General features: G+C 37.2%; 1 protein-coding gene across 1 annotated transcript; it reads right to left on the minus strand.

The window, feature by feature from the left end:
• Positions 1–4,337: 4,337 nt before the first annotated feature.
• Positions 4,338–10,566, minus strand: mdfic2 (MyoD family inhibitor domain containing 2). The gene is made up of 3 exons (XM_020935815.1): positions 10,470–10,566; positions 6,150–6,353; positions 4,338–4,570 (listed from the first exon to the last, which is right to left on the minus strand). The coding sequence occupies exons 1-3, from the start codon at positions 10,564–10,566 to the stop codon at positions 4,338–4,340; spliced, it is 534 nt and encodes a 177-aa protein (XP_020791474.1).
• Between the last annotated feature and the right edge of the window lie 609 nt (positions 10,567–11,175).

An 11,175-nucleotide genomic window follows, 5' to 3' on the forward strand; every position in this document is an offset into this window, starting at 1 on the left:
ATTACATGAGGAAGTTTACGAATGCAACATTAGACTACAATGTATTGCCCTTCTTGAGCTATATCAGTGTGCCAACAACAGTGAATAGTGGTTTGTTTATCAAATGCAAATATTTACCAACATCAAACAGCCATTTGTCTCAAAGTGCAGATAGCAGAACATTGTTACACATATCCCAAAGGGAGGGCCAAAGGGGTGCATTCTAATAGGCCACAAGAGAAATGGCCCATGCATCGTGATAGAGAGTGAGCAAAATGTGGCCATGTATTTCACTGTAGATGTTTCCATAAGCCACTGTACTTTATGTGCAAGTCTTCAGCCTGGATAAATGTCATGTTTTATAATAGGATCTAAAATTGATACAGAATTATTAATAGCATGTAGTGTTTTTGGTAGACTATTTACTATAATTCTCAGTGTAAGAAATGTTTCTAACACACTTCAGTCAGCTTTGCTCTTTAGAAGTATGTTCTTTTTGCATCTCTCAAGAGGATTCAGTGAAGAGAGTCCATTTCAGACTTTCTTCAGGTGTCATTTCAAAATCCACCACTAGGTTATGCTAAGTAGACTCATTACTTAGTATCTCAGTGCTCTTGAAACTTGTCAATGTTTTTTTTCTTGTTTCACTTTAAAACAGTAACAGCAAACAATTACTGTGAGGTCACCGAAAATGTTACTTTCACTTCTCTCTTTATTTATCTTTTCATTTTGTTCCCCAATCAACACAAGCGTTTTAAACTAGGAGCTGTGTGTGCGCTCATGGGTAAATGCTGTCCCCTGAATGCCCATTAAAGTGCACCTGACCTTGTCCACATCCGCCTGGTCAGAGCGGGACACCATTTCAAAAGGACCAGTAAAGAGCTGGCCATTTGGATATTATTGTAGCATTACAGCTCCTAAAGCCTGTGGAAGTCCCAGAGCCATCAGGTCATTTGAAAAAGATCCAGCAAATTTTAAGATGTGCAGATGTTTTCACTTCCAAACCAGCATCTGTTTATGTTGGGAAAACCGCAGAGGACCTCCGATCGCTTTTATGGGGCAGTTTGAGCACAGCACTCAGCGTTGTAATTGGGCTGTAGCAGGTAATGAGAAAATTGCTCACAAGCAGTGTTCTCTAGATACAAGCCACAGCATATAATTTAACACAGTGTGGAAAGCGTCCACATTTATGCTGCAGTCTGTCATATCAGAAGTAAAACACAAAGTGAAAGGTCAAATCATATGTATCTACATATTAACTGTGGTATTGACCAAAACATACACGGGAGCATGTTAGGAATACCTAGACCGGATGAATTAAAACAGAAATACATTGTAAAATTATGTATGGACTGTATACTGAATATTTATTGTTAGGCAATGTTTTTTTCTGGAGGCTTAGCGCTCAAGTCGATGATATTGACCATCATGTAAAGCATATTAAAACATGCCCGTAACCACAGTAATCAGTGCATATAATGGGGAAAATTGACTCTGTTGGGCATTCAGAAGTTGTTAAAAAACAGTCAATAACATACATGAATAAACAAATGACATTACATCAGTTGATTAAAGAATAATGTGTAATGCACACAATTTCACAAACTGAGAATCAGAGAAACAAATTCAAAGACAACTGTAATATGCTCATAATAATCAGTGTTGGGAAGGTGACTTTTAAAATGTATTCCCCTACAGATTACAGATTACATACACCAAAATGTAGTTTGTAACATAATCCATTAAGGTACTTAAAGTGAGTAATGTAATCTGAATACTTTGGATTACTTGATTTGCTGTAGAGAAACAAAGACGAGGATATTTTCACATAAGATGTTTTGTCTTTCATTAACCAAATTAAAAATATTATTGATAGAAGAGGAGGAGTCATGATCCGCGCAGCATGGTTTAGTCCTGTTAAATCCTGTTTTAGACCTGGTTTTAGACCTGGTTTTAGTCCTTGTTTTAGTCCTGGTTTAGATCTGGTTTAGACCTGGTTTAGACCTAGTTTGACCTGATTTTAGACAAGGTTTAGACTTGGTTTAGACCTGGTTTTAGACCTGGTTTAGTGTCCGGAAATGAGTGGAATTACAGGGGAAAAAAAGGGATATATCCCAAAATGTAAAAACAGGAAAATACCACCGTGTAATCCATTTATTTCAACAAAGTAACTGTAATCTAATTACCACTCACTGAAACAGTAACTGTAACCGAATACAGTTACTCATAATTTGTACTCTGATTATGTAACTCCGGTACATGTAATCTGTTACTCCCCAACACTGATTAGAAAACATGGTGAAGTCTGCTGCTAAAGTTCATCCACCAGTTGAGTAGTAAGAAAAATGACACCTGTAATCCTCTCAAAACATGAATTTCTCACTCACTGAAAAACATTGTTATTACAGTGGAGTTATTTATCCACTGAATATAACAGACAAACACAAATATTTAGCACATGAGCATCATCCAGGCTGACAGTGCCTCTGCTCTGTGGTGACCCCTCAGGAAAACCCACAACATTAAACAACAATACCCACCAGCTTACCATTGTCTCACTACAACACAGCCGTGCTCTCAGCCCATTCCCCATTATGTGACAAGGACACGTTTGAGACTGGAGTGATCCTAACAGTCGTGTGGCACTTGAGAGGACAGTCTTTGAGGAGAGGGGTCGAGGGGAGGGACAAGGACGAGTGCCCTACAAACGCACCATCCAGCAGCTCCGGAGGCTCCAGTGCACTTGAGCTGAAATAGGCACGCTCTAAAGGGAACGCGCTTCAAGACTTGTTTCCCACACTTCACACAGGCTCTCATGGGCCGGCTGGAGAGACCGCTGTGTGAATCTACTGAAAGGAGCAGCACCACATTGTTTGTCATGACACTGCTCCATACAGGATGTACAGAATGTAGAGGGCCCACTGTAAACTCCTTTTTTTTTTTTTTTGTTCACATTAACTGGATATTACAAAAATAAAGAGATAATTGTAACTATCTGGACGCAACATCTAAATTGTAATTTAAAGGTGCACTGTGTAACTTTTCTGGTGGATGGTCTGCCACCTGCTTGTCTTATAGGAGATGTCACTGCTTTGTCTTGCTTATTTCACAGTATGGAAATAAATTTGGTTATCACAATGTATATAGTTAATGGTCAGATCTATGGAGAAGCAAGCACATTGTAAAGAGTTTTTTCAAGTGATTTTTGAACTTTAAAACACCTGTAATTGAAGACAGTTCTGTTCTGTCCATGCAAAGAAATAATATCTCCATGCAGACAAGCAAGTAGCGGACCCTCCACCTAAGACGTTACATATGAGTCCAGTCAAGTGGTAACGGAGGGAAACAGGGGCGGATTTTTGACATTCAAATGTCTCTTATTCAGAAACTAGAGGGACTATTGAAATAAGTAAAGTATCAGAATGTAGGAAAGAGTTACACTCCAACAGGGTCAAGTTAAACCTGTGATATTCTTTCAAGTTGTTGACAAAAAATTAAATGTTGGTAACAGAAGGAATGAAATATGCAGCACTTTTTGGGCAATAAATCCAAACAGTGATAACTAGTGGTTCTCACTTCCATATCCTTAACAAACTGGTTTGAATATTTGCTTCATATAGTTTTCTGCCATATGATACAAGATTAGGTTGAAAAACCTCTTACTTTTTGAGTCATGAGATTTTTTATTAAGAAAGGTCATGGAAACGGAGGGAAAAGTAACGGAGGGAAAATTGTGCAAACAAGTAGAAGGTGCAGGATTTTACATCATTTGTCAACTTTTTTCTTTTGAATACTTTAATATTACTTCAAAATGAAAGGAAACTATTTCTATACAATATGTCAGTCCTTCCAAGCTAATTTTTATCATTTTAAATACAATTTTTGTTCCATGTTTCATACATGGTCTGTTTAAAACGTATGGAACTTTAGAACCAAAAATGGTACAGAAAAAAGGTCAACAGTTTCATAAACTAGAGTACATATGTATCTGCTGAATACATTTTTATATCAGATGCATTAACCCATAGTGCACCTTTAAAGTTGTATGGACAAAATCTTGTATTATCGAAAAAATCCAGGACAGGTGAGGGGAGAGGGTGAATGCGTCTCACATCTGCTATCTTCTGGTACAAAAAAAACAAACAAAACACAAAATGTTTCTGGCTTTACAATGTTAGAGAAGTAATGATGAGTAAAATAAATCTACTCTGAGAGGTACAATAGTATTAAAATCTTACTGTAAATGTACTTGAGTAAATGTTACTGAGTACTTGACCATGATACTCAAGTTTATGCAAACAACTTTGATTTAATTTATCTCTACAAGGTTTTTTCTGTCTCCCACTGCATCGCTCTGTTCAGTGGTAGCATATTTCCGACACCTCCATAGCCAGCTCGAGGCAGTCGTTTGCATCCTTACAGGAGGCTAGCAGGCCACAGTCCCAGTCCGTGTAGGAGCTCTCTTCGCTGCTGACCGGAGACTGGGCTGTAGGGGTCACCTGCTGGTAGTTTGGACAGCACTGATTTGTGATTTTCTGGTAGTCGTAAAACTGGCAGAAGAGGCAGTTGAGGACAATCCCAGCACAATCAACTGCGGAAGAGAGAGTGTTTTTTGAATGTCTAAAAAAGCAACCTTGTGCACTTTTGCAATAAGCTTCTTAAATGGCTCGAGGTGAATAATAGTACATATTAAAAGCATATCTTAAGGCATAAATCTTGTGTGTGTAAGTATAGCAGGTGGTGTTCTTCACATTATATATGAGAACATTTAAAAGCATCCCCTCTTCCTTCATACATAATTTAGAAAACGCCTGGTGCCCTCACAGCTCCACGCACCGGAATGAGGGAGACATAATCAATTATAAGTTGTCTCTCCTAGATTTTGTGGTGTGTTGCAATTGCACAAGAACAATGCAGTCTGGTGCCAAATGCCGCTCCCGTGGGTGATACGAAGTTCAAGATCAGCCGATGACAATAACGGACACTTCAAGCCATCTGTACCTTTATAGGCGAGTTTCAGCTGACGTCATTGTTATTAAAAGCCCGCGTTGCATGCTGGGAAATATTTTGGTCGGAGGCAAGAAACACGGTAGCGTCAAACACAGTGTGTAACCTCACGTATTTATCCCCGATAATGGTAAATTCCTGCTGCATTATCAGATGCACAAATAGAAGCACGGAAGAAGGAAAATGTCTTTTTTGTATTTTGAGTGAAAAGAACCACTAATGGTGAATTAAACGACTTTCAAACATCCCCAGAGCAAACAAAGAAAATCCGAGCAAACTGTGGACTCCAACAAGTTCAACAACACATCGAGACTCTTGGAGGTTTTCATCTTTTCTGCTGTGAATGGCCCAGGAGTTTCCACCAAGTCATTGTGGATATCGCCCAAGTGAATATTTGTCCAAGTAGTTGGCGATTTTGACCAGAAATTTGGTTTGGGCCACCTTTTGTCGGGGTTGAAAAGGGTGATTTGGCTCCATCGATGCTTATGACCAGTTTCTGGTCAAATGGTCTTGGGTCGTCTGCCGTTAGAGTGGATAAATAACCGGGATCAATACCCTTTACGTGCTTTCTCGCTCCGTCCGTCATGTTGAATTAGTGTTTATTGCCGCCGACCAAAATAATTCCCAGCATGCAACGTGCACTTTTGTCAACAATGAAACTCCTATACCTCCTATACAATATCTAACTAATTAATTGTAGGTAAAAGATTTAATCAAAACAAAAAATAATAAAGCTGGTACAGAAAAATGTTCCATCTTCTTAAAGACAAACCCCATGGACAACTGATTACAAATGAATATGCTTTTCTTTTTCAAGCCATAACAATTTAGCATGATTAAATTAAGACAGAATTTAATAATAGAATAGAGCCTCCACAGTAGTGTAATTACCATAGTTTATGTAGTTTGCGGGGCACTTTTTTTGCCTTTTTTGCTGTATATCAGTGTATGAATTATTAAGCCATTTTCATAATTGATTATCTGGTGGTATTCTCGCGCTCTCACAGCATGATGAGGCATAAAGCTCCCAATTTGTCAAATGTTCTATTCGGTCTCTGCTTCGTGTTGTTAATATTGTGCTTATAAATCAAAATTTGAGTCATCAACTGCACTAAATGAAAATGTCAATATCACAATTAAGAACAGTGTCAGAGTGGACTTACTTCCTGTGTTGCTGGACTGAGAGGTCAAAGAGGAGCTGCTGGAGTCTAAAGACGGTGGCCTCCTTAGGTACAGCTTTAGAGAGAATAAAGGAGAAGTGGCTGCGTCGTATTTTGGCGGTTTCTGGATCTCTCTGCCATTGACCTCCGTCTCTGAGTGAGCATCGACTTTCCATTCATGGTTTTCACACCGGCTTTGGGTCTTCCCTGTTAAAGGCAAATATATGTCAGCCATTTTCATGTCTAAGATTTGCTGTAGACCACTAGTTCTCAAACTTACCACCTGAGAAAATATTTGGTTCTTAAACTACAAAACCAGGTCTAAAACAGGACTACCCTAGGTATAACTAGAGCGAAATAAAGCCTAAAATCAGAGTTCACAATTGCAATACTAATTCTAAACAAGGACTAACCCAAAGTTGGACAGAAATGTAGTTTAAATTGAAAACTTAAAATTCAGAACATGTTTGAAATGCAGAGGACCTTGTGTACCAGCTGTGGTAAACACATCACAGTTTGAGAAACACTGATCTAGACAAATCACAGATGTATTTGGACACGATACCTCCGCTTTGTAAAGAATTTCCCACATCGAACAGTGAATCAGGATGAGGGGGCCTATTATTTCTACAATGCTCAAAACTGGAGCAGTGAGTTGATGCGACAGAAACCGTATCCATATCCAAACACACAAATAAAACACACAAACAAGAAAGCAATCAAGGAGTCAAAACATTAACGTTAACTTCTGACCAAATTCCTTACTTGTGGTTAAAAAAAAAATCTGCAAAATTTTTCAGTTTGTCTCAAATTTCTCAAATAAACAATAGTGGTCATGTTGGAGAACCACATAGTCAGGGTTATTTACCTATGTATTATTTCTTAACTAAAGATTATCCTATATATCCTAGATAAAAACAGTCTTTATATTATATATAACTCGCTGGTAATGCCCGACATAACCTACAGTATTGAGATTTGGGGCAATACATATAAGACGAATACAAATCCAGTCTTTACCTTGCAAAAAAGGCAATAAGAGCCTCACATTATCAGCTTATAACGCATCAACCAATGTGTTATATGGGCCCGGTCAAGCAGAAGTAAACAACAAGGCCAAAAATTCAAGTTAATGCATCTGATATAAAAATGTATTGAACAGATACATATGTACTCTAGTTTATGAAACTGTTGACCTTTTTTCTGTATCATTTTTGGTTCTAAAGTCACATACGTTTTAAACAGACCATGTATGAAACATGGAACAAAAATTATTTCCCAAATTTCAAAGACCTGCAAATCATGTCAATAAATGGATGTATTTCATCATATCTTGTGTTATTCCATCTTTGAACTGTTGATGAAGGTACATGATTTTTCAAAAAAAAAAAAAAATTTAAAATGATAAACATTTGCTTGGAAGGACTGACATATTTTATAGAAATAGTTTCCTTTCATTTTGAAGTAATATTAAAGTATTGGGAAGAAAAAAGTGACAAATGATGTAAAATCCTGCACCTTCTACTTGTTGTACAATTTTCCCTCCGTTACTTTTCCCTCCGTTACCATGACCTTTCTTAATAAAAAATCTCATGAGTCAGAAAGTAAGAGGTTTTTCAACCTAATCTTGTACCATATGGTAGAAAACTATATGAAGCAAATATTCAAACCAGTTTGTTAAGGATATGGAAGTGAGAACCACTAGTTATCACTGTTTGGATTTATTGCCCAAAAAGTGCTGCATATTTCATTCCCTCTGTTACCGACATAAGTTTTAAAATTTTTTGTCAACAACTTGAAAGAATCTCACAGGTTTAACTTGACCCTGTTGGAGTGTAACTCTTTCCTACATTCTGATACTTTACTTATTTCAATAGTCCCTCTAGTTTCTGAATAAGAGACATTTGAATGTCAAAAATCTGCCCGTTTCCCTCCGTTACCACTTGACATTTATAAACCTTCAAACTCTGAAATTTTACAATTCAGTCGACCTTTATACTCATGTAAAATCATGTTCAAAGTAAAGAACAATCTTCTGTCAAAATCTTTACAGAACATGTTCAAAATTCGAAAGAGCCGATATGAGCTCAGAGGTACGGCCGTGTTTATCAAAAAGAAAATTAGAACAAACATTATGAAATTTTGTGTATCTGTTAAAGGGCTCGAGCGGTGGAACAAATGTACAGAAAACCTAAAATTGTGCACCACACTCTTCCAGTTTATAAAGAAGTTTAAATGTTTAACTCTGGACAGATACATGAAATATGATACTTAGTTTGTGTTGTAGAACTTTGTTGTACTGTTTCTGATTAGTTTGTTTCCTCCTGCTGTATTTATGAAGATGAACTGGTTTTAAGACGACGCTCTGACAAAGGAATAAAGGGTAAAGGCAGAATAAGCCTGCACCTTTTCGGTCTGTGTATGTTAAATATGACTGTCTGTGAATTAATGTCAAAATATACCTGTGACCGAAATAAATAATCAATCAAATCAAGATGAAATAAAAGTAACGTTCTCGTCTTGTTTTGTTTTACAGCTGCTGTAGCCTTTTACAAACCTGCATGCAAAAAAAACAAAACAAAAAACAACACGCAAGATGCAAGTAAGTAAATATGTAACAGCCTTGAAACAGACAAATGAAGTCCCTGAGATACATGTTTACAACAGGCTGCAAACTGGTTTAGACTATGCAGGAACAATCTGTTTAGTGAACATCTGATTTAAATAGATCTTAATGAATCATTGTGCTTCCTTCTGTTTACTATCTCACCACCTATTTACCATGCATTATTCACGACGCAATTCTCTCTTTTATTTAACAATTAATGTCTGATCATTTATTTACATGCATTTGAAAGCTAAATAAACTTGTTGTACTACACACACAGTTGCAAGCGACATACAAATGGACATTGCTTAAGGCTGTGTTGGCCATTTTAAAGAATTCATTAGATGTTTTTTCCACAATAGCCTCACGGGCAATCACCTTAAGCTAACCTGTGATTGGACAGAAGCTAAACAAGGCTGTGGAATGAACAACAAGTGAGAGTCCCGTGGCGATCAGTGGCAAGTGTGTGATATTGTGGCTTATCTGATGAATTAACTAACAAGTGCAGATGCTCCGTGCCCATGACCATTAGCTGATAGAGAAATGAGGCCTCGGGCAGGACATGCATTTTTTAGATTTGGATGCTGTGTTTTTGCCAAACCGTCCCCACTCATTAGACACCAGCACTACTCCAGAACAGAACCTAATTCTGAAAATGAAAAATATGTTGTAAATATTATGCATGTCATGTTATATAATAAATATTCACAAGCCATGAGTGTACCAGCATATGTTTAGTTACAAATTGATTGTACACTTGGCCAAATGTGATATTAAAGAAGACATTTTCACATATTTAGAATTGAAGTATGACATATGGAGATCTTGATTTTCCAATTTGTCCAGTGGGTGGAGATAAGGAGTAGATGAAAACAGAAACTTTCTTGAATGCAGGACAATACAAGATTACACAAATATGCATGAGGGCCCGGTCAAGCAGACGTAAACAGCAAGTCCAAAAATTCAAGTTAATGCATCTGATATAAAAATGTATTGAACAGATACATATGTACTCTAGTTTATGAAACTGTTGACCTTTTTTCTGTACCATTTTTGGTTCTAAAGTTCCATATGTTTTAAACAGACCATGTATGAAACATGGAACAAAAATTATTTCCCAAATTTCAAAGACCTGCAAATCATGTCAATAAATGGATGTATTTCATCATATCTTGTGTTATTCCATCTTTGAACTGTTGATGAAGGTACATGATTTTTTATTTATTTTTTTTTTTATGTATTTAAAATGATAAAAATTTGCTTGGAAGGACTGACAAATAGTTTCCTTTCATTTTGAAGTAATATTAAAGTATTTGGAAGAAAAAAGCTGACAAATGATGCAAAATCATGCACCTTCTACTTGTTTGCACAATTTTCCCTCTGTTACTTTTCCCTCCGTTACTGCTTGACCAGACCCATGAATCCATTGAAATACAAATTTAGTAAGCTAGTGATGAGGAAACATTATCAACATTAAAAATGTATTAACTGCTCATAATTTTCAATTCTGTACCCCTTTAACTGACAAAATACTGTATTTGAAATGTTGACATGTTTAGGCTTGAGAGTGACTTATTTAAAAAGGATGTCCTATGTTTTGCAATCACAGAATAATCTTGGTTTTCAAATGTTTTTAATGTTAGTGAGTAATACAGAAGCAGGCAGGATAAATACATAAACAACAAAATGAATCCTGTTTTCGAGCCAAATCTCACCTCCTGTTTGTCGTGTTGGGCTCTCCTCAGGGGGTGTCCTTGTCCCTATGTTTTTCAAATCCACTTTTGTAGTCGTTTCATCTTCCATCTGCTCCATTGCATCACCGATAAAAATGCACCTCCTTTGACTAGCGTGATTACCTCAGGTCAAAAACATGAGGCCAGTGGGAGATAAAGCTGAACACAGAGTTACCACTGCTTTGAGCTCTTGATGTGTTCATTAGTCCTTAGTGTTTGGTCTTCCAGCAGCGGATGTCTCTCTCTCTCTGTGAGAGTGTGTCAGGATGCTTATTGTTTACTTGGATAAAAGAGCCAAAGTGGGCAGGATAAATCACACTTTACATTAAAATATCCATTTGGCCTTGTGCCTGCAGTGCTGTGAGCCTCTCCAATGTTCCAATGACGCTGCTAAAAACACTTGACATACGCTTTTATAGGCAACTTGAGTCAGCACATTTCATCAGCTGGAGTGATTACAGACTGAGAGCATTCAGTGTACATGTTTGGTGGATAAATATGAGCCCTTGTAATTAGCTATATACTTATATAACTTTAATATTGTCCTGTTTTGAGTGGAGCATTTTAAGAGTTTTGTACACATCCACATGATCAGTTGTTTGCATGCAGTAGACTTTTCTCCCCTTCTTGACTGTGATAGTGTTAAACATATGCACTGGGAGCCGTGTGCCAGTTTGTTTGTTGGGGT

This window comes from Boleophthalmus pectinirostris, unplaced genomic scaffold (genome assembly GCF_026225935.1).
Source record: "Boleophthalmus pectinirostris isolate CB_2022bp ecotype Guang Dong unplaced genomic scaffold, ASM2622593v1 HiC_scaffold_3, whole genome shotgun sequence".
In the NCBI taxonomy this organism is placed as follows: Eukaryota; Metazoa; Chordata; class Actinopteri; order Gobiiformes; family Gobiidae; genus Boleophthalmus; species Boleophthalmus pectinirostris.

Bases quoted from the DNA above. Each gene is read 5' to 3' on its own strand.
- mdfic2 (XM_020935815.1), bottom strand. From the start codon at position 10,566: ATGGAGCAGATGGAAGATGAAACGACTACAAAAGTGGATTTGAAAAAC. The intron at 6,354-10,469 runs GTGAGATTTGGC...TGCCTTTAACAG, and splicing joins CCCAACACGACAAACAGGAG to GGAAGACCCAAAGCCGGTGT. The intron at 4,571-6,149 runs GTAAGTCCACTC...TCTCTTCCGCAG, and splicing joins TCAGTCCAGCAACACAGGAA to TTGATTGTGCTGGGATTGTC.